Source organism: Artemia sp. Qi Xiang Cuo, chromosome 7, assembly GCF_049724085.1.
Source record: "Artemia sp. Qi Xiang Cuo chromosome 7, ASM4972408v1, whole genome shotgun sequence".
Taxonomy (NCBI): Eukaryota; Metazoa; Arthropoda; class Branchiopoda; order Anostraca; family Artemiidae; genus Artemia; species Artemia sp. Qi Xiang Cuo.
This window is the reverse complement of record NC_142800.1, coordinates 10,849,100-10,873,642: the sequence shown is the minus strand read 5'-3', so window position 1 is coordinate 10,873,642 and position 24,543 is coordinate 10,849,100. Positions and strand designations below refer to the sequence as shown.

General features: G+C 35.9%; 1 protein-coding gene across 1 annotated transcript in view; it reads left to right on the top strand.

Annotated features, from left to right (window-relative positions):
* The window catches only part of eag (potassium voltage-gated channel protein ether a go-go), a 525,138-nt gene that overhangs the window by 427,521 nt on the left and 73,074 nt on the right, over positions 1 to 24,543 (top strand). Inside the window, exon 11 of the mRNA XM_089092021.1 lies at positions 9,298 to 9,550. Coding sequence (XP_088948147.1) covers positions 9,298 to 9,550 — 253 coding nt within the window. The remainder of the gene's footprint in view (positions 1 to 9,297; positions 9,551 to 24,543) is intronic.

Genomic DNA, 24,543 nt, shown 5'->3' with positions numbered 1-24,543 from the left:
TTCGCATTTTTTTCTGAACACTTCGCTCTTCTTCAAAAGAGGTCGCACAGCTTGCTCTCCAAGTCCAAAAACTCGTGAGGTCATGTCACATCCGTAGAGTGCGTGCCCTACCAGAAGTAGCCTGGATACTTCTCCCATTTTTTTTTTAACTTCGTTGAGCCACCAGAACCGTATTATCGCTTCTTTTGCGTTCGTTGACGATTCGAAGCAAAGTATTTTTGCATTAGGCGGGAGGTGATACAAGAGTAGAATCAGAAGGTCAGTGTCGTTGCCAAAAACTATTGTTTCAGAGTTTTCTGCTTTCGTTGTGGCAGTCTTCACGATTTGATAGTCAGCATCGTCCTTCGCATGGACGACTTCAAATCCTTTGGCTCTGAGTTTTTCCCCGATGTAGCTTATAATTCGCTGTTTGTTCTGAGAGTTGCTCAAAAGCTCTTCCTTCTTTTTCTGGAGCTTCATCCCTAAACTGAAATCGATCACTTAATGCTGGCTTCCCTTACACCGTCGGTTGTGGGTAGCATCTTTCGTGGTTGGACCAGCGCTGTATCCATCGAAGAAAACAGTAGGGGAGGTACAGCGTCGAGTAACGAAACTAACATAGCTGTCACAGATTGAATCATAAGTATCACAAATCTTACAAGGTACTTGCTAAAGCAGCCAACCTCCGTCAACTACAGTGACACGATCTGACACTGGCAGGTGGTGAATCGAGTCCATTTTCGCTTCTTTCCATATTGCTTTCGCTAGTGCAGGTTTGTCTGGCTGACGCATTATTCCAGAATTCTCAAACAAAGCGGGCGGATAACTGCACAGTTCGTAACGTAGAGTTTCTGCCATGTCATTTTCAGATGTATGGGTAGCAGTCGAAAGACGTTGAAAAAGCAGTGCAGGGTCAATACGCAAAATCTCGCCATCTATCCTTATGTTCCCATCGGATGCCAGTGTAACGACTTTGTCTTTCTTCCTGAACAAAAGACTTTCGACGGATTGGCCATCCATTCCGTCAGGATAGGTTTTGTCGTCGGCACTGGAACTCCGCGGTGACTAGTCTACCTTGCTTCTCTTACTGAATCTCGAATTAGAACAGGATTATGTTGACGAACCCACGCGCTTGTTGATAACGGCGTAAAATACAGAAATAAGTAGTTTCAGTTTCTTTCCTTTTTTCTTTCTCGATTTTTTGTTTTTGCCTTTTCCGAATCTATGGGGTAGCCGAACCTCAATAGATATCCTGCATTGACATTTTTAAACATTTCCACCTGCTTTCTAACCCTCCCCGTTCTCTTTCCCTTTTTCCCCTCCCCCCCCATTTCCCCGTTTAATGTTAATCAATTTTTTTATATCATTTTAGTTCTCAATTACGTAATCACCAGATAGGAATACCCCAGAAAATATCTTTCAAAACGCTTTCTACCCCAACCCTGTATTCTTCTCTTTTCTCCCCTCTTTCCCATGTTTGCCCGTTTTTCTTAGTACTCTTTTTCTATACTTAATTTTAGATGTCAATTTGATAATCAGTGTATTTGAAAACCCCAGAAAAAACTCTTTAAACTATTTTCTGGGCATGTTCAGCATTATTCCATTTTCCCCCGCAGTTCCCCCTTTTCCCTTGTTTTTCGGGTACTCGCCCCAATCGGATTTATGGGGACTTTCAGTATGTTGTACAGAATTTTTTTCTGATCATTTTGGTACCATTTTTGTTTATATTGCAATTTTGTCCGGGTTCGACACTTTTTTGAGCTCTAAGTCCTGGACTATATATTTGCCGCCGGGCCACGGCACTCGGCACGTGACAGGCTTCTATATATAGATTCTCACTGCACCTTGTCCTCTAAACGCAGGCAATTTAAGGCTTTTCTTGACGTCATGACATCCAAATGGACCTTAAATTAGAAGTGTTGCCTTTGCAAAATTGTTTTTTTTTACTGGGCCTTTAACTTTTGTCTCGGCTTGTCTTTTGTCATTATGAAAGACATATCGCCGAACCTTTGTTTCTTTCAATTGTTAAGGTGGTGGGATAAAAACTTCTTTTATTCCAACGATTTATCTATTCCAGGTTTCTGATTTTCAAAGGTTTGGAAGGTATTTGTTTCTTTTAATTGTTCAGGTGGTGGGACAAAAACTTCTTCTTTTGCCTTGGTTTGTCTTTTTTTGTTGTGAAAGACGTATCGCCCAACCTTCTGTTCCTTTTAATGGTTCAGGTGGTGGCACAAAAACTTATTTTTGTTCCAACAATTTATCCAGTTCATATTTTTGATTTCCAAAAGTATTGTAGGTATTAATGACCTTATCTATGTCAAAAACCGAACCCAATCATCATCGCTATCATTTTCAATTTGTTTGGTTCGTTACACCTCGGCTTATCTTTCGTCATTATGAAATACGTATCGCCGATCCTTTGTTTCTTTAGCAAAGGTATGGGGCACGCGGTAGGCTTCTATATATATATTATCACTGTCGCTTTTCTTCTAAACGCAGACAATTTGAGCCTTTTCTTGATGTCATGATGTCCAAATGGACCTTAAATTAGAAGTGGTGCCTTTGTAAAAAAAATTTTGTTGGACCTTTAATTTTTGCCTCGGCTTCTCTTGTGTCATTATGAAAGACATATTGCCGAACCTTTGTTTCTTTTTATTGTTCAGGTGGTGGGACAAAAACTTTTTTCTCTTCCAACGATTTTATTTAGTCCAAGTTTTGATTTTACAAGGTATGGAAGGCATTGACTACCATCTTTGTTTCTTTTAGTTGTTCAGATGGTGGAACAAAAACTTCTTCTTTTGCCTTGGCTTGTCTTTTTTCATTATGAAAGACATATGGCCGAACCTTTGTTTCTCTTTAATTGTTCAGGTGATGGGACAATAAATTCTTTTTCATCCAACGATTTATCCAGTCCATATTTTTGATTTTCAAAGTTATGGTAGGTATTGAAGACCTTATCCATGTCAAAATCCTAAACCCAATCATCATCGCTATCATTTTCAATTTGTCTGCTTCGTTAAACCTCGGCTTATCTTTCGTCATTATGAAATACATATCGCCGAACCTTTATTTTTTAAACAAGGTATGGTAGGCATTGATGAACTTATCCATGTCAAAATCCCGGGCCCAACCATCATCGCTATCATTTTCAATTTTGACATATTTGGATTCTCGCTGTCAAGGTTGATTTTCATTGACTCGCTGCTCTTCATTTTCATTTTTCACTCCCCCACTTGTTCGGTGTCGTATATCTTCTAACCACGTGTGTCTTTGCCCTTTATTTTCATTGTTAACCCACTCTAATTGTCGTTTTCGCATATCTTCTAACCGCCCGTGTCTTTGCTCTTCAATTTTATTTTTGATACGTTTCTAGATTTTGATTAAATAAAAAAAACAAGTTTTTAAACTGAAAGTAAGGAGTGACATTAAAACTTAAAACGATGAGAAATTATTCCGCATATGAATGGGGCTGTCCCCTCCTCAACGCCTTGCTCTTTACGCTAAATTTTTTTATTTTTTTACGCTAAAAACATAAAGTTGTGAGACAAACTTTAGCGTAAAGAGCAAGGCGTTGAGGAGGGGACAGCCCCATTTATATACGGAATATTTTCTGTTCGTTTTAATTTTTAATGTCGCTCCTTACTTTCAGTTTAAAAAACTTGTTTTTTTTATTTAATTTCTGATCGTTTTTTAGTTAATGCAGCTTTTATTTTGGTTCACCATCATTGAATAAGTAAGCAAAATTTTGTTCAAATACTTTAAAAATGACCCTTTAATCACAAAGGCCGTTAATTAGAATAAATAGCTCTTATGAAAGTACTAAAAAATCTTTGGCTTAAAGAGCGAGGCATTGACTAGAAGGTGAACCCAATAATATAGCTAATATTTTTGGTTCGTTTTAAGTTTTGATGTTGCTCCTTACTTTCAGTAGAAAAACTTGTTTTTTTATATTTAATTTCTGATTTTTTTTTTAAATAATGATGGGAAATCCGGCGGCCCCTTCATAGCAATGTCCCTTCCCCCATGAAAACTTCCTTCATGAAAAAGTCCTCCCATATAACCCCCGACCCACCCCCCCCCCCCATTACCAGAAAAAATTCCCCCTGAAAACGTCTATATGCTTCCCAATAACCAATACTATATGTTAACATTGGGTAAAGTTCATAACTTTCAGCCCTCCCCCTGGGGGCTTCGAGGGATTAAGTTATCCTAAAAGACATAGTTATAATATTTTCGACCATGTTGAGTAAAATGGCTATCTCAAAATTTTGATCGAGTGACTTTGGGAAAAAAATGAGCGTCGGAGGGGGCCTAGTTAACCTCCATTTTTTTTGGTCACTTAAAAAGGGCACTAGAACTTTTAATTTCCGTTCCAATGAGCCCTCCCACGATATTCAAGGACCACTGGGTCGATACGATCACCCCTGGGGAAAAGAAAAAAAAAACAAATAAACACGCAACCGTGATCTTTCTTCCGGCAAAAAATGGAAAATTCCACATTTTTGTAGATAGGAATTTGAAATCTCTACAGTAGGGTTCTACTGATACGCTGAATATGATGGTGTGATTTTCATTAAGGTTCTATAACTTTTAGGGGGTCTTTCCCCCTTTTTTCGAAAATCAGCCAAATTTTCTCAGGCGCGTAACTTTTGATAGGTAAGATTAAACGTGATGAAACTTATATATTTGAAATCAGAATTAAAATCTGATTCCTTTGATGTATCTATTGGTATCAAAAGCCCGTTTTTTAGAGTTTCGGTTACCATTGAGCCGGGTCGCTCCTTACTTACAGTTGGTTACCACGAACTGTTTGATTACTTCAGACAATTTAGCAATGGCCTTTGCTATAGCTGTCTGTATTGGTGTTGCGCAGTTGATGGTCCAGGATGTCAAACTTCATATCTTATCGCGTTTGATAGCTCAAGTTTTGGTTCCAAAGAATCATCATTTGTAGTAACTGCAACTGCGAGTTTTCGTTTTTTTTTGGGCCTTTCAACAGACATTATATTACATAAATAACTGCTTCGTTGGAAACTCAACAATCTTACTTATGCTATGCATGATATCATATAAGAAAATACTTGTATGATGCCATATATGTTGTCATAAGAAATGCTTATATGATGTAATAGAATGATACATGACCTTATTTGTAAAAACCAAAATTAAGGCTCTTAACGATTTTTCTCAGACTTCTGACCTATCTAGATCGTTTTTTTTATGCGAGAATATCCCAAGATACCGATATATATATATATATATATATATATATATATATATATATATATATATATATATATATATATATATATATATATATATATATATATATATATATATATATATATATATATATATATATATATATATATATATATATATATATATATATATATATATATATATAAATATATAGTATATATATATATATATATATATATATATATATATATATATATATATATATATATATATATATATATATATATATATATATATATATATATATATATATATATTATTTTTATATTAATATTGTCTAAAAGAGATATTGTCTTTTAATGGACGAAATAACGGAAGAAATACAAAACGGCCGTTTTTAAGTAAAATGGCATCAATGGGGACCCAGGATAACAAATACCATCAAAGTTAAGGATCAGTCCCTAAGGCCTCAGCTAAGACTCTATTTGTATTACGGAATTACTTGTTCTTTTTCAGAGAGTTTTGACTATATTCAGCTACAGAGCTTGGAAACCAACTGTACCAAAGTCTCTTGTATTAATAAAATCAAATCCTAAAAGCTACGGTTTCAAACAGTTCGTGGTAACGAACTGTAAGTAAGGAGCGACCCGGCTCAATAGTAACTGAAACTCTAAAAAAATGAGATTTTGATGTCAATAGATACATCAAAAGAAACAGATTTTAATGTTGATTTCAAATATATAAGTTTTTTGCAAGTAACGTGAATTGCAACCTTTTGATAGCCATAGTAGTCGTGCAGATATTGTAAGCAGTATGCGCAGTTCGTAGCATTAGAGAATGTCTCATACTCTTTACCTATTCCTCTAAAAGTACTACCTCTTTGCCGTTTTTTTATGTGTTTGACTATTGTTAAGCCAGACTCCAAATCTCCAGTTAGTTCCCCGTTTCAGATCATATGCCAATCAGCAGTATACTTCCCGTCAGACCTTTCACGTCATATGCTTCCAATCAACGCAATAATAAAAATTGACAAAAAAAAACTACTAGGCTAGTGTCAATAAATTCACGTTCCAGGCTGCGTGTGATTCTATTCGTAAAAGATTAAAATGCTTTTCCAGCTACTCTCCCAAAAATCGTCCTTATATTCAGCAGGAAGTAAATCCCGTTGAAGATAAAGTCCTATTATGCATAAATCTTGCACGTTTTTCGTATGGCTCAGTTTAATAGTTACCCCGTTCGCAGAGCTCGTATAGGATCTAAGAAATGTGGATGTTTGATTAATCCTTACCTTATTGAGGCCTCTGTTAAATGCAAGTTTGGTTTCATATCTGGAAAGAATGTGATATTTACCACAACAGAATGATAAACTTGATTCAGCTGGCAACAAAACACCCCTTGTCTAAGGTTTTAAGACTACATTAGGCCAAATTATCGAGTAAGACCACTAGAAGAAAAAATCTTTTTTGAAAGAAGAGCCTTTTTATTTATCTCATCTTGGCATTTCAATTATCGAATGAATAGTCAGAAGAAACCTGCTAGATGCCAAAAGGAGTCTATTTTGGATTCCAGGTTTTTCAGAAGAAGAAGAAGAAGAACTAGTGAGATTGATTTCATTCGGAAAGTGACCAAAGACCAAGCGAAAAGTTCAGTGAATCACCAGGAGTTACTTCTGACCAGTGGTTTATTATTTTCTACCTAAATTTTCTAAACCCAATCCAACTCTTTCTTTGAAACTTTTGGGCCTGGCGAGTCCCGTGGTAGAAAATGTGGTCTGTATACTTAGTTCTGTGCGCATGCGCATCAGTTTTTTGCTTTGGTAATGGTTAGTTTGTTTTTGGTTGATATTGAATTGCTCATATCTTGTGTCTTTTTTCTTGTAGTTTGTCTCTTTTTTTTCCATTTTTGTCACTCAACTATGCATTGTACTATTTTTTTTCTTTTTCTTTTCTACTTGTAGGTTATAAATAAAGAATGTCTAGATAAAGGATGTCTGAATATACCATCGAAAGTGCTAAACTAAAATTTTCGTCTAGATAAAGCAATTACTTTCACATACCAAGAAACTGTTTTCCCATTATATATGAACTTACCATTATGAGATCCTGCAATTCTAAGAAACTAAAAACCAATTTAAAAGCATCAATATGACTCTTAAGATGCTTGAAAAATACATCGAGATTGAGTTAATTTTCCTTGTTCGTTTTGTATTGAATTGTTGGAAAAGAGGAAATAAATAGCTTAGTTATGGAACTCTGGTTTTGAATTTTCCTTCGTGGATATTACTTTACAGATCGTTTATTTACCCTTTTAATGATATTGGTTTTGACAGTCCATTATTTATACAACCTTTTAATCGCCTAAATATCAAGCAAAATCGACAGACAGCTATTTGAAAAGCCGTCTTTTCTTCTTAGTAAATTCTGAAAAAATAATAGTTATTTCAATAACAAGAGATAAAAGTAATAGCAAAAAAATATCACCATTGGGAGGGGTAGCCCATAGCCAAAAATAGAGCTATGGAATTAAGCCTGATAATATAGTCTTATCATTTATCTGTGTTTTTCGATACAAAATTCAGAACGACTGCAGAACAAAAATACTACTGTATTAAAGAAGTTTTTGGATAGCGAAATTGGACCTGAAAAATTAGCTAAGTCTAAGGTTCGGTTAAATATTCAGGGAAGCCCAATATACCATTTAGTTTCCCTAAAGAAGGGGTATATCTATCTTTGGATTACAGAGAATCCACTTAAAATTTCAATAAAAGTATAAATTGCCAATTGGATTATTAGTCCCCCCCCCCCAAAAAAAAAACCCTCTAGTACATAATTTCTTATATTTTCTGCGTAATTCAAAGGTAAAACTTTCAATCTTTGTGCGTAAAACAGTCTTAAAGGGATCGGTGAGTCTGTTACCTTCCTCTTTTCCCTGAAAGGGATAAAAATTTAATCTTTTACGAAAAACTATAAAACTTTTTAATATATCTTTCTAATTTTATCCCGATGATTGGCTGGTACACATTTTATTGGCTATTAAATTTGTTCAGATACTTTTTTTGGATATAATTGAAGCCACTATGAATGAAGATTTAGCTTTGTGGTCCCTAGAGTTTCTAGATGTGTCCTAATCCACTACCATGCGACAAGGTTGTATATACTCATCGCAGTAAGAAGGTGTTTTACCTCAAGATTCATCACTCCTCTAGGAAGAGGGTCTTAAGACAGGTTTGAACCACAAGCTTAAATCAACTCATCAAAGCTCCTTCTCTCAAGGGTCGTCACTCCTTTAGGAGGAAGGCTTTACGACTTTAAATATATGCCCGAATCCTAGATTATGAGTCTGTCTGCGATCCAAGATTAGAAAATTAGAAGCTACAATCATGACGGTGGTCAAGTATGGTTCAAAAATGTAGGTGCTCCGAAAGACGGAGGAGGATTTGTTCGATATTTTCTTGAGAGATTGTCAACACGTTGTTTTGAGTACCCGTCTGAATGACCGTATTTCAAAAAGTAAGCTGTACTAAAAATATGGTTCAATCTTGTTTTCAGGGCTAAAAGTTTAGATGGCTAGGACACGTCCTGTGAATCAAGGATGAAAGATTGCCAAAGATCGTTCTGGTTGGACAAGCATCTTGGGCCAAACGAAAAGCTGATCATCTCCGAATGGAGTGGCACGATGTCGTAAGAAAAGATTTAAGGGGAATTGGAACTTCTTAGAAGGGTATAAAGAGGGAGGTTGTGAATAGATTGTCATGGAGAAAGGCCGTGCGCCAATTGAAACGTCGACCGCTGTCGGTGCCAAGTTGGGGTGAAACAGCCCGTGCTTCTTTTCAAGTCCAAGTAAAAGTAAATTCGAGGAGGTTCTGCTTTTTACTTTTAAGTTTTTTTAAGTGGCTCAGTATTGTACTTTTGTATCCTCTATGTGAGGGTGTTACAAAAAAATTTAATAGCTCTTTTAGTTTAACACAATGTTATCAAGATCCGAAAATCTTTGTTTTGGGGTTTTCATCCCGACACCGCACTTCTAACAGCTGGGCCTTGTAGTCCTACCATTAATATACCCACCACAGACTCAAAGAGCCGACCCCAAATTGTTTTTATGTATTTTCATTTTCAGGTTTTAAATTATTGTCCAAAAGACATGAAAGCAGATATTTGCGTTCACTTAAATCGTAAAGTGTTTAATGAGCATCCTGCCTTCCGTTTAGCCAGTGACGGATGTCTGCGAGCCTTAGCTATGCATTTTACTATGTCACATAGTGCCCCAGGAGATCTTCTTTATCATACAGGAGAATCCATTGATGCCCTTTGTTTCATTGTGACTGGGTCATTTGAGGTGATCCAAGATGACGAAGTAGTTGCAATTTTAGGTGAGTGGTATTTTTTAACATTGTCCGATAATTTGCTTAGGTCAAAATTTAAATACCAAATCTTGCGGGAAAAACCTAGCACCTGCATTGAAGCATAACATAAAATCCAAGCCGCTGTATTGACTCTGATTACTGCGTTGACTTTGATTATCTGTCCAAGCTAGTGATATGGCTAGTGATTTTTTTTAAAAACAGGAAGGCGTGGTCTCATGATATCACAACTTATTGATGAAAGTATTATTCATTAGAAGTGAAATTTCTTAAAAGACCCCTAAAAACCTATGGAACATAACTGAAAACTGTCTAAGTATTAAGGACAAAGAAAGCTTATATCTCCAAATGTACTAAAAAGCAAAATAACTTTTTCTCTTAACGCCCATAAAAACTTAAAATTTTGAAGACGAGGGGCTGTCATGGTACAAGAATTTGTTAGTACTTTTTAATGCTCATGGTTGTGTAGTGTCTATTCCCACACTGTAGAGAAGGGTGTCCTGAAGGTCTATGAATTGATACAACAGAAATGTCATAATCGCCCCATGATTTAAATTTCGGTGTCCATATTTACTTTCACTTTAAAATAAAAATTATTTTTATCGGCTATTGCCCCTGCTCAATTAATAAGTGGAGTTTGTGGAGCCATTACATATACCTCTTCAGACCATTCTAAGTGTGATCTCAAAACCCTGTTATGGGAATATTTACTGGGAATCCTTTTAAAGGCAAACCGAAAAGCTTAGAAAAAAGGTAATTCCACTATGTAGCTGAATTACTCGTCGCATTATGCGTATGCTCTGAAATGCTCACGTGATTTAGCTTACGTCGATTGCTCAGAAGAACGGATTGGGTAAACACATTCTTTTTCGAAAATAAGTCAGAAAAGTAAAATTGAATTTTTCATGTAGAGTGCAGTATTCACTTTTTAAAGGATTGGGGGCTCAACTGCAATTCGAGTATAAAGGAAGCAAAGCCTGTTTCTCAGAGTACCAGACCGTAATTGGCGCACTAAATACAAAAATGAAGCAAATTTGTTCAGTTGTAAACTAAAGTTGGTTCCGTTTTATTCCGTCATTAAAAATCTCAGAAGGGCATGTCGAAGGGCTTTCAGAAGGGCATGTCGAAGGGCTGTCAGAAGGGTTTTCTCTCCTTATTCCTCTTGCTAATTAAATAGAAAAAAAGGTTTCATCAAATGAAAGAAACGATCCAATTGTCTTTTATGTGATGGGGGTGTCCCCTCCTCAACCCCTTGGTCCTTACAACTAAGTCTTACAGTGCTATAGAAATTTTCTTATTCCAATATATCTTATACGGCTTGTGTTTAAGTTGTCATTCTTAAGGATTTGGGACAAAAAGCAGAACTTCAGCGTAAAGAGCGGGGTTGAAGAGAAGCAGCTCCCCTCATACACGGAATAATCTTTGTTTGTTTTAAGTTTTAGTGTTACTCCTTGCTTTCATTTGAATTTTTTTCTTTAATTATATCCGATTGTCTTTCAAATCATGCCCGTGCCTATCCATGATATGATGGTGGTCAAGTGCCCTGTACTGCCCCCTCTCCCGCTGCTTGTTGTTAAATTATATATATCAAAACTTGTAAATTACTTGGTAGCGTCCTAGATTGGTGGCGTAAAAACTTGCCTGAGGATTAACACAATTTCTCTGGCACTCAATTTCTTTTGTGTAGGAACAAGTGACTAAGTGATCGAATGCATTAGAAAAAGTTAATGGTGGAAGCTTAGCTAGGATGAATTTTAAATTGAGTTCAGTTTGTGAAAGAAAGAACATAGTAGCGAAATTGTCTCTCCCTTTATTTCGTAAATGGAAAAGATATTCTCAGGCTCGTAACTTGTGTCTGGTAGCTTTACGAATTTTAAATCTTTGAAATTACCACAAAAAGTCATCTCTTTTAATATATATATTGCTATCAGTCTTTTTTTAGGTTCTGGTTGCTCTAAGCGCGAGCCATTCCTTACTTACAGCTCGTTGCTGTTATTTTTTCATAATTAACCCAATAGCGCAGCCTAAGTAAAGTGCGAAGTGGGCTCTATGTACTATTTATTTATTTATCTACTTATTTTTTTACACCTAGGCGCTTCGTATTGAAGGTTTGTCGTAAGAAAATTTGGTACTTGTATGGAATCTAGTACACACGCGAAGAGAAACGAATATAGAATGTCAAAGATGCTATTCAAAACCGGGTTTCCGCTAGCTAGGGAGTTGTTGTTCACTCCGTGGAAACTATTTAATCTTTATTTTTTGGGGGTTGAAGGGGCAAAAAAAAGGTAACTAGGTTAGGTTACGTATTTAATATATGCTCTGCTTTACTCCCCCCCCCTAATGTTCAAATATATAGCCAAAATTTGTTCCTAAGCTATTGTATTTTCATCCTATTTTGTTTTGTTTCATTAGCATTAACCAAACTTCACATTTCGCGTGTGAAATTTAAAGGTCCAATAACTATGCTTCAAGGCATGTCAACAAGTTGAAACTTACTGGGTAGTATCAAGTTGAAACTTACTGGGTTGGCTCTAGGGGGCGTTGAACTAACCAAAAGACAGTATTTTGATGCTACTACTACTACTTCTACCGTTACTACAACTGCTACTACTACTACTATTGCTGCTACTACAATTACTACTGGTTTTTTATTATTACTATTATTTATAGGAAAACCCGCCATAATAAAAAGGAAAAGAGCGAGCAATAAACGAAAAAAAAAGAAGAAATACATATAACTTTAGTAGTTATACATGACAGTTTTTAGTGACGAACGCTGGAGCTAAGATCTAAATCAGCTCTTAGAATAAATTACGAACACGAAAAAAAAAATCAATTATACACTGCGCTGTAGGTACGTGATATGTTTTTGTTTTTAAACTCCAAATACTGAACAAGGATAAGCAATATGAGCATCACTGCATCAAGCCGCAATTAATAAAAAATTAACCTAAATAATCATCCCTGAATTAAAAATATGTTGTAGATAATCATATCAACTAGTCTAAATGTGACAAAAAGAAACAGTAAAACAATTAAACGACACTTTCGACCGATGGTCTTGAAATCAGATCACTCTAAACAAATGATTCATTTACTCTGATATACATAAATATCAGAAACAAGGAAATTAATCAGTCACGGATTTTTTACTTCTTTGCTTAAAACAATATGCTTAAAAGAATGGATAATTAATAAACAATTAAATTATTAGTAATATACACAATATACTATCAGAGGAAAATCTATACCTAGATTGAGAATAACCAGCGTCACTGAAATTCGACTCATACGAAAAGAGACTAAATAATCAATCAGTTTAAAATTGTAACAATTACATTAAGCGCGAAAACAAACACTTAAATAAAAGTTCAAATAGGGATAAAATCCTTTTAATAGACAGTGATGATAGAAATTCACAAAAATACCAGATATTTCGGTCACATATACAGTGACCGTCATATACAGGTCACTGTATATGTGACCGAAATATCTGGTATTTTTGTGAATTTCTATCATCACTGTCTATTAAAAGGATTTTATCCCTATTTGAACTTTTATTTATCGTCATGGAAAGGCAGTGTGGTCTCCGAAATTATCTACAAACACTTAAAAAAACTCAACAAATATATCTTAACTACTGGGCAAGTACCGACGACCAAGGACGGTTCAACTTCGTCAAACGGGAGCTATAAGCACGAATTTGCTACGAGCCTCAGCTACGTACTGGTACAAAGTCAACAGCCTTGAACTAAATTCTGCAACAGTCTGGCTTGCAGTCATGTCCAAAAATGATTCCACATACGCTTTTTAAAGACTCTCCTCAAACTGATTATATAGTTGATGTCATGAGTGTCATAAGGTGTTATCGACCAGAATAAAATGAGAGGCTAGCAGATTTTGGGATAAGAGTTTGCAATGGAATTCTTAGGAACATACCCGAAGCTTGTTAGTCTTAGTGACGATAGAACCCTTGATGACTACTCGTTCAACCTCAAAGAAACATCTGGCTGTCGAGAAAGAAGAGAAGATCCTAGAGGAAATTTTTCTAGCCCGTTCACTTCCTCCAGCAAAGTTGCAACACTCTGGGACGGGATTCTCAGTAGTCGCTCAGCCGAAGGTCAACTCTTGAAAGTTCTTTTTGAGGTCTGGGAGTGCAAAATTTCGACCTGTCTAATGGTTCATCTCGATGGAGGTTTTGAGAGTCAAAATAATGCTGTTACCCTTTCGCCCCATGGAAGCTCCGTTGATGACGATCTCTCATCCGGCCATGAGGGAGCAGACACTCGGGTGTTATACCACACAGCAGTTGCCGCAAGACGAAAGAGCACACTTGTGATAATACAAGCCAACGATACTGATATCGTCTTACTAGCTGCATAATACTTTCAGCATCTTGCTAGTCTCGGCCTCAAGCAGCTCTGGGTTAAGTTTCCGTCCTACTGCATACCTATTCATACGGCAGCACAAAAACTAGGAGTAACATTTTGCAACGCTTCTGTATGGAATGGGAAAGGTCCGCTTTTTTGAGCAGTGAAGTCATTGGAAACTTTTTTGGGGTCTTTAGGTGATGAAGGTCGAGCCCTTGCAGAGAAACCATCATCGATGCAAAGTGATGGTTTAGTTAACGTCTGTAAGAAGCTTGTGGTTACAGTGTATGGCAGAAGTGCGACTAACTTCAATAGTCTGAATGACCTTTGAGTACATTTGTACCAGGATTGGAGAATTTGCAGCGTTTACCACCAACTGATATCTCGTTTCTGCTTCATTGGAAAAGGTGCATGTTCAAGTCACTGATTTGGATCCAAAGCAACAAGCCCCGTATTGATTTACATCAGGCTACCGAAATGGGCTGGAGAATCGAAGATCATGCACTGAAGCAAGACCTAGTTTCTGCGATGCCGCATGGGCTAGCATCGCTTTCTTTTTGCAACTGTGACAAGACGAGGTGCGGCTCGCACTACAAATGCTCCAAAATAGGTTTCTGTGACAGCGCATGCAAGTATGGTGCGGACCCCCGAAAATGTCTACTTTCCGATGTGAATCAGAACGAGTCCGAAGACGAAGATGAAGAAGAAAAGGAGATTTGAGTCACCTTTCATGTTCAGTTTTAAATATTTGATTTTTTTTTTGTTTTGATATTGAACTGCTAATGCAGTCGTCTAAACCTTACTTTCAGCTGATCATGACAGTTACCATCTACTACTCAGTGGCTGTTTACCCGATCGAACCAATTGGATCATTGGTCCCTGCTATGCTGGGAATTAAAAAAAATAGTGTCTTAAATCAGGCTTAGTCACCTCTGCACCACACGTTCACACGGCTTCGCCACCTTAAGGCTCGTATATGAGCCTACGTAAGCCAGATGGTATCTACTACTACAGTAGTGGTAGTTTTTTTTCCTGGTTAAAAATATTAGTTGTATAGAATGTAAATACATGATTTGATTCAGAAAAGAGCGATCTATCGTTTGGTAAGATAAAAATTATTTGTCCTGTTGAAAATATTTCGAGTAAAACACCACTATTCAGAAAATTTTCACTTTGTTGGGGGGGGGGGAATTTTCTTGTTCAAACGCTTTTATATTTTTAAAAACTCAAGTCTCGACTTTGTTTTAATTAACAACGTCTATATGACATTCTGACGGTTCAAATCATGTGCAGTTCGATTCCTTTTCATTGTTTTTAGTAGCTAAAAAACACTAAAAAAAAACCTTGGTCATTGTAGGCTAATTTCTGAAAGCTATGACATTATAAAGAAAGAAAAATAGCTGCTCAAGAATTAAGATTTTTTTAAAAAGAGGCACATGAATTGACTGGTAATGAAAAGCAGAATTCAAATAAAGCATAAAAAAATATACTTATGCAGGCAAAAATTTCCAAAAAACCGGAAAAACTAAGAAAAAGTATATGAAAAAACCTTATTTTCAAAATTAAATAGGGGCTAACTAAACAAATAAAGGTTCTGGGGAAAACTAAAAATACCAGGTGAAAGTACTTGTTCTGACAATTTAGAATAGGTCAAGTTTACGAAGTTTTCAATTTGTTTTATCCTGTAAAAAACATCAAGAGCAGTATGACGTCATTATAGGCCAATTTGGCTTTATAGGCTAAAATGAACATTTTCTACACGCGTGCGAACTTGTGCACCCCAATATTCATTGCCAGTGCCCTCGATTACCCTAGAATACCCCCTCAAACCAACTGCTGTGAATGTGAGCCACCCCTTGAAAGATAACGGTCCCTGGATCACTGACTAGGAATCAATCCCAGAATTATTTTAGTCTTATAAGGTTATGGATGATGCTTATGGAGATGACGATGAAATTGGTGCCTGGCAGGACGGCATAAAATTGGGGGAGGGGACTAAGAGAGATAATGTTTAATATGAGGATAGTGATGTTACTAAGGTTAATTAATAAATACTTAACAATCACACAACAGCAGTAACAAATATTCATTGCCAATTTCATGGTTATACATAAATTCACTTATAAGGAAATATTAACAGATTATAATCAATTAATTATATTAATTATAATTAATTATTATAAATTAATTATAAAAAAAACAGATTATAAGAGATTTACAAATAGTTGCGCATAAATGACTTGGTTTAAAATAACATAAGTTGCAATACAAATTACATGTGGTTAAAATTTTTCTTGTGCACGGAAATATAGAACAGAAATGTGTCTATTAAACAAAAAATTTGACTAAAAACAAAAATAAAAAGTTTTTCAGAGAAAAATAATGCACAATATGAAAGCTTTAGGGACTAGTTATTAATTCATACAAGGAATTCCAAGTTAAAGGGACCATATATTAATATGAAGGGGAAAAAATCGAGCAGTAATACAAGGATTAATGAATTCAACCTCAAAGTAAGCAAACACTGCCACAATATTGTGGCAATATTGTGGAAGGAAAGTTTGTCCTTTCCCTTCCATTCCCTCATAGGTCGACTATCATTCGCCCTTTACTAAAAACTAAAAAGATTGCTTCCAATAAAGCCAATTAATGTTCTTAAAGTTTCATTCATCAATCGATTTTCCATACATATGAATGGGATTCATTTAAAACGAAGAAAAGTGTGACAAAAAAGAAGTTCTTTTCCACTATTGCTATTAAAGTTAAGGCCTTTTTACAAGTGTAGGCTATTTATATCATGAAAAACACTTTTTTGTTATGAACCTGATTTTGTAAAATAAAATAGCATAAAATTAAATTTTTTCAAAAATGGGGTCGAAAGGACGTCAGTGTCAAAACTGGGATTTACACTGACAAGACCTCATTGATTAACATACACCTTTGTTACACCATTGTTTATACCATTGTTTGACATATGCTTTACTAAAGCATAAATGGCATTTTAGCCTTCAAAAAAGCTAGAAGAGGGTGGTAACCTATCACAAATTTGTGGTAATATTCTTTGTTGTAATATTTATTTCTTTATGCGGGTTAAATTTTGCTATTTTTAAGTTTCATTTTCACTCTACACTTTCCCTTGAAAAAACTTTTTTTATTTGACTCTGTCTTTGATCAAGGCTATCTTTATTGAAATTTTAAAATGACATTTACGTTTCAATGTTGCTTTTCCTTAAAAGGCAAATTATTCTATTAAATGTTGTTTTGCTGTCAAACAATTTTTTTTACGACTGCTTAGTTGAACTTTTGCGTGTTTCTGCTCTTACTTTTGCATGTTGTACAGTTTTAGAGTTGACAAATTTTGTTGTAAATTTTTGAACTTTAATTAACTGTAATGCTGCATATTTTTATAGCAAATGATTATAGAACTAGTTTTTTGGGCATTTAAATCTATAAAACTAGGATTTATTTGTTTATTTTACTCTACCAGTATTTGACATATCATGGTATCCTTAGTGATACTCAGTTTGGTTTCCGCAAAAGTCACTCAACCACACATGCGGTGTTACACTTATGTGATTTTGTGAATCAGTGTCTTGATAGTGGACAAATACCTCTCACTGTTTTTATAGATACTAAAAAAGCATTTGATACGATTTATTTTAATATTTTACTAAATAGACTAAAGCTTTTAGGGGTTAAAGGAGCTTGCTTGAATTGATTCGTTTCGTTTTTAAAGGGATTTTCGATAAAGGCTATAATAGATAGTGTAACTCTCAGTTAATATCTTGTGGATTGTGGTGTTCCACAGGGTTCTGTTGCTGGATTCGCTATTATATTTGGTTTATGTAGATACTATGAGATTTTCCTTCGTGAAACGTGTTTTACTTCTTTCGCAGATGACACTGCTTTTTCTTTTCGTGGTGTTTCTGTGGATGAGTTAATTAATAATGTAAATATGGTATTAAATTATTTAAGTCTGTTTACTTCCTTTAGTATGTTGGCGGTTAATGTAAAAAAAATAAGTTTTATGGTTTTTAGTCGAATTAGTAAGCCCATTGATCTCGGTGGGTGAATATTTTTTTTGGGTAATTTTCTAGAATAGGTTTAGGGAATGACGTATCTAGATTTTTAACTAGACTGCAATATTTCTTGGAAACGCCAAAGTGATGTTGTGGTATCAAAAGTTGCAAGAGTCCATGAATTTATACGTCGACTGAAGCACTTCGTACCAGGTCGGGGGATGTTTCTTCTTTATCATGAAATTATTAGTCCCTATATATCGTACGGCTGTATGTTATGGGCTAGCAATTTTTTTGGTAATTTTAGGCGTATACAGGTATTACAGAATAAGGCAGTCCATTTGATAGGGGGCTACGTTCAAGAAACTAATAATACAGTAGCTTGTTTTAGGAAATTAAAGGTGATGGATGTGGGACAAGTTCGTGACTACCAGGCTGCGGTTTTTACTTGCCAGTGTTTTCATGAAAAGTGTCCATCGGTGATTTTGGATTTTTTTTTTTTCGACAAAATAGCGATTTGCATGAATATTATACAAGGAATTCGAATGATCTGGTAACAGAGTATAGGAGTGGCAGTTGTATTGGATTTCAAATGAAATATCTGGGCCAGGGGGTATGGAATTCCCTCCAGATAGTGTTAGTGCGGCTGAACACCAGCATTTGTTTAAAAAGAAAGTAAAGAATTTTTTGTTAGGGTGGTGAGGAGCCAAGATTCAGAGATTGAAGATTTATGTTACAATTTGTTTTCTTTTGTTATTGTCTTCTTCTTTTTTTTTTTTTTTATTCTGTGTTTTCTGTGAGTGTTCATCATTTTGTGTGAAAATGAAGTCTAAAATTGATTCAGAAATGTAAAAGTTATTTTTAAATTATGTGGAATTAGTTTGTGGTAATCGCCCAATGCTAGTGTATTTATGTCTTCCCATGGGCGGTTACCTATGGATCATGTTTAACTAGGTCATTTTTGTAATAAATGAATCTAATCTAGTTTTAATTTCAAAAGATAATTTTGAGTGAGGATAAACAAACTCCAGGTCTTTAGCATCATACAGTGCCAATATCAGAAGAATCAGAGATATATTTAGAGCATATCTGAAGACTTTTTCTGGGGCAGAGGATTCAATCCAGGAGTATAACTCAATAGGATTTTAAATCCAGATTCAGGTTTTTCGTGTGTTTTTTTAACTAGGTTTCGCCTAATTGCTATTGTTTTGATCAGCATAATGTTGCTTTTTATGTTTTTATAATCGTTAAAGAAAATGATTGAACAAAAAATAAAATCATTAATATTAGTATAATCATTAATTAGAATTCGGTTTTTAATTTTATCATAGCCTCGATTTATTGAAATGCTATTAGGTTTTTGCCAAGGAAGGACATATTTTCAAATTCTGATGGTGAGTGAGTCTTTTGGATCATTTTCGGGCCATTCCTCTTGCAATGAGTTTAAAGCATTTTTCCAAATCATTCAAATTGATTCTATCAAATGATTTCATGTTGCTATAAGAACGAATGTCTTTAGCTTCCTTTCGAATTTTACTCTAATATTCGTATAAATGATAAAATTCATAAAATTATTTTATTGAAAATAACTAGTATCAATATTCTGATAATGCAATATCACTTTTAATCAGATTAAAGATTATGATACTTTTCAGAATAAGATCTGTTTAGGATATCAAATTTAGTTTAGGATATCAAAGAGTTCCACTCTTTAACATATCCAGGGGCAAATCCGACGATGATTTTTGGGACGCGTGCTCCCCCTTAAGAAGGTCAAATACTGCATTCATTACAGGAGTGTAAGGGAGAGAAATATCAAAGGTGGAGCCTAAGCACTATTGTTTCAAACCTCCAGCGTTAATTCTGTATCCACCCCTGGCCATGCATTTACTAATGTGGATACGAATGTAAATGGCCTTTCCTTTATACCATTGTGCTTCGACAATAGCGTGCTTTAAATTTACTAAACTTTTTACCCATATTTGCTACTCAGGCTTTACCCATATTAGTTGCTGCCCTGGTCACAGAGTTGATATTCCGCTCATACAATCTAGTGTTAGCTCCATGTATTTTTACAAGGGTTACGACCCTGTTGCTGAGGATGACCACAATGTTTTGTTTTACCCTTTCCCATGCACCTTTGCTATTTGCGTTGTCTTGGCTCGAATTTTTATCAGTTCCTATATTTCGTGAACTCACTTGAAACTGGACCTTATGTTTATCAGTAAGCGCAACCTCAAGCAGAAGATTTCGAATAGTGAGATTCCCCTACAAGGGCTTAAACATATTGTGGAGATAGTGCCAATGATGGTTGAGGTTGTGTAGCTTCGTATCTGTTACCGTGAATGTCCAAAATTGGTCAATGTCGACATTCACCGGTGAATGTCCGAAAAACATTTTTTTCTTTCCTTGGATTTAGTCAGCGTTGCCAGTCAACTTTTTCAATTCTATCCAAGGTTTGATGGTGACAGGTTAGGCTCTGTTAGGTTGCAATAAGTTAGATTAGGTTTTTAACCCATTCTGAGATTTATAGCCTAATTTAACCCAACCTAACTTTAACTTTTACCATCGAAGTTTGCAAAAGACTGAAAAAGCTGATTCGCAAAGCTAAACGAATTCAAGCAGAGAAAAAGGAATTTGGACATTCACCGGTGAATGTCGACATTAACCAGATTTCCCGAGCATTCACAGTAACATATCCACAAAACTAAATTACTTCTATGTGCCTCGAGAAGAGGACTAGTAGGGCATAATTTAGTACCACCCCTAATCAGCTAGTGTAGGCCTATTTCAACCGAAGATTTTGTGTAGTGTCAATGATTGTCATATACAAGTGCATTCACTCACCTCCACATGAGAATTTTTCTATCATTTTGCCTCCACTTGCCAAGTCTACATGGCAAAAGCTTTAGGATACAGATACAGGTCACTCCTATTACCAGAGGGAGGATGTGCCTAAATGTATATGTTGTGTCGAGCACTGCATATAAATCTCCGTGAAGTCTACCAACTCCGCGAGGGTTATATCACCTCAACGCAATCTATTAATTCCTTTGATAAGAGTCTAGTGGATGAAAAAGTCTTCTCATAAAAATAGGTGGGGGGGGGGGCTAGTTGTGTGTTGGACACTCAATTTTTTGGGCACTACGAAGTACAAAATAAAATTAGAGAAAAGTTTTGTCGCACACGGGCTTCCCTTCATAGGTATTGAGTGCCTACCGAGGGAAATGTGCATACCCTAAAATTTTCAATATTATTTGTGTTACCTCTAAGATAAGATAAGAGTTATTCTTCATTAAATGCACATACAATGATACACGTTATTATTCCCCCAAAGGCTCATAAGCCTGTAAAGAAGGGGGGAGACAAATGAGTTACTTACTCAGAGATGAAAAAAAAAATTTAAAATGATCACTTACTCTAAGGTATAAGAGCAAAAGGAGAAGAAATGAAAATATAGATAAAATAAAACTATAGGAAAAAATAGAATAAATAAACTAAATTAATTAAGTAGAACGAAAGAGGAAACAAGAATTACTCTACACCGCAATTTGAGCAAAACCCATACAATTTAAGTCTCCATTGTAGGGTTTTTTATTCTATAGTCAACTTAGATGTAACTCATGACGGAAGTGTCTGGGGTATAGTATAAAAGAAACTATAGCATAAAAAATATACCATAGTTTAATCATCTGTCATATTTAGAATATTAGAATGTGTGTTTCTGGCACTTGCTTCCTTAAAGCTAATGTATTTCCTTACAGACCCCTCTCTTTTTACTTAACCATCGTAATTACCTAGGGCATTTTCACCTCATATTCCAGGTCTAGGTACACCAGTGATAGCTTTATTGCTGCATTGCTTTTCATATTTGACATGTCTGTACAGAAAAGGAATAAAGGAAATTCCCCAAGTTTTGTCCTAAAGGACCCCTATCCAGGGAAAATTAAAAAATCGAGCCCCAAAATTTAACTTTTTTGTTTTCGCTCAGTGTAGTTACATTTCTCATGGCTTTATTTTAAGTTCAAAATATTATCCATGTTTCCCCTTTCATTCATGTTATCAAACCTGTAATCAAATCACGATCGTAACTACAATTTCTTCTATTCTTAGAAATCTACCAAATGTTTGCTTGAATCCATTAGGTAATGTTCATGTGAACGAAGTCATTTTCGGATCTTTAATGAAAATCTATATCACTCAAATAATTATGTACTTTGTTTCTAAGAATTTTCTCTCCATTGTATCCCTTGGTTACAAGATGAACGTCTTGTATAAAACAGATCAGTCAAGTCTGCATTGCAAATCGATTTTTTTGTTGTTGTTGTTTATAGTTTTTTTTTTATATTTTCTGCTAGATCAAAAGCAGATAACCTTTTTAAGCACAGATCTTGAAAAATCACATATGAACAAGCTTCGGTAATTTTCTAACTGCTTTCTGTATTGATAGCCCGTGCTGATATATATCGAATGAGCCCTTTTGAAATTTCTACGACAACACTTTCAATAAAAACTTTATATGCCCCCAGGGCATAACTTACAACCCTTGCACTGAAGGCTCTGAGGGGTTATCATCCTAAAATACAAAATTTCCAGAACTTTCAACTACGTTGAACAAAATGGATATCTCAAAATTTTAATTCGATGTGTTTGGGAAAATGGCTGGCCGTGAAAGGGGCGTTAGTCGCTACCCAACCACTTTCAACTATTAATAAAGGCACTAGCCCTTTCAATTTCCAATTGAATGAGCCCTTTTGAAGTTTCTACGACAACGCTTTCAATAAAAACCTTATATGCCCCCAGGGCATAACTTACAACCCTTGCCCTGAGGGCTGTGGGGGGGAGGGGTTGTCATCCTTAAAGACCTAATTTCCAAAACTTTCAACTACGTTGAATAAAATGGCTATCTAAAAATTTTGATTGGATTTGTTTGGGGAAAAGGTGGGCGCGAGAGGGGGGTTAGTTGCCCTCAAATCACTTTCGACTATTAAACAGGGTACTAGTCCTTTGAATTTTCAAATCGAATGAGTCCTTTTTCAAGTTTCTACGACAAAGGTTTCAATAAAAACCTTATATGCCCCCAGGGCATAATCCTTGCCCTGAGGGTTGTGGGGGAGTGTTCTCCTCAAAAATATGTTTTCTATCTGGAAATCAACTACCCTGAACAAAATGGCTATCTCAAAATTTTAATTAAAATGTGTTTGGGGGAATGATGGTTGTGGGGGGGGGCTAGTTGCCCTCCAATCACTTTCGACTATTAAAAAGGGCACTAGCCCTTTGAATTTCCAGTCGAATGAGCCAGTTTTGAAGTTTCAACGACAACGGCTTCTATAGAAACCTTACATGCCCCCAGGGCATAACTTAAAACCCTTGTCCTGATGGTTGTGGGGGAGTATCCTCCTCAAGAACCTATTTTCTATCAGGAAACCAAGTACGCTGAACAAAATGCCTATCTCAAAATTTTGATCGGATGTGTTTTGGGGAATGATGAGCGTGGGGGTGGGGTGGGGGGCGAGTTGCCCTCCAATCACTTTCGACTATTAAAAAGGGTACTAGTGCTTTGAATTTCCAATCGAATGAGCCTGTTTTGAAGTTTCTATGACAACACCTTCTATAAAAACCTCATATTTCCCCAGGCCATAACTTAAAACCCTTGCCCTGAGGAACATCCTCCTCAAAAACATATTTTATATATGAAAATGAACTGCGCTGAACAAAATGGCTATCTCAAAATTTTTATTGGATGTGTTTGGGGGAATGATCACTTTCGACTATTAAAAAGGGTACTAGCGCTTTGAATTTTCCAATCGAGTGAGCCTGTTTTGAAGTTTCTACGACAACGCCTTCTATAAAAACCTTATATTCCCCCAGGGCATAACTTAAAACCCTTGCCCTGAGGGTTGTGGGGGAGTGTCCTCCACAAAAGTATATTTTCTATCTCAAATCAACTACGCTGAACAAAATGGTTATCTCAAAATTTTTATTGTATGTGTTTGGGGAAATGATGGGCGTAGGGGGGGGCTAGTTGCCCTCCAATCCCTTTCGACTATTAAAAAGGGTACTAGCCCTTTGAATTTCCAATCGAATGAGCCTGTTTTGAAGTTTCTAGGACAACGCCTTCTATAAAAACCTTATATGTCCCCAGGGCATAAATTAAAACCCTTGCCTTGAGGGTTGGGGGGGAATGTTCTCCTCAAAAACATATTTTCAATCGGGAAATAAATTACGCTGAACAAAATGGCTATCGCAAAATTTTAATTGGATGTGTTTGGGGGAATGATGGGCGTGGGGGGGGGGGGGCTAGTTGCCCTCGAATCCCTTTTGACTATTAAAAAGGGCACTAGCCACTCCAATTTCCGATCGAATGACCCCTTTTTGAAGTTTCGACGACTCCTTCGATACCAAGTACCCGAGTATGGAGAAAAAAAAACAAAAAAACAACACATTGTGCCCACATCGTTCTTTACTTAGGCAGCACTAGCGCGCTGCCTATGAAAAGGTGGGCGTGAGAGGGGGTTATCTACCGTCAAATCAATTTCAGCTATTAAAAAGGGCACTAGCCCTTTGAATTTCCAATCAAATGAGCCTTTTTTGAAGTTTCTATGACAAAGCC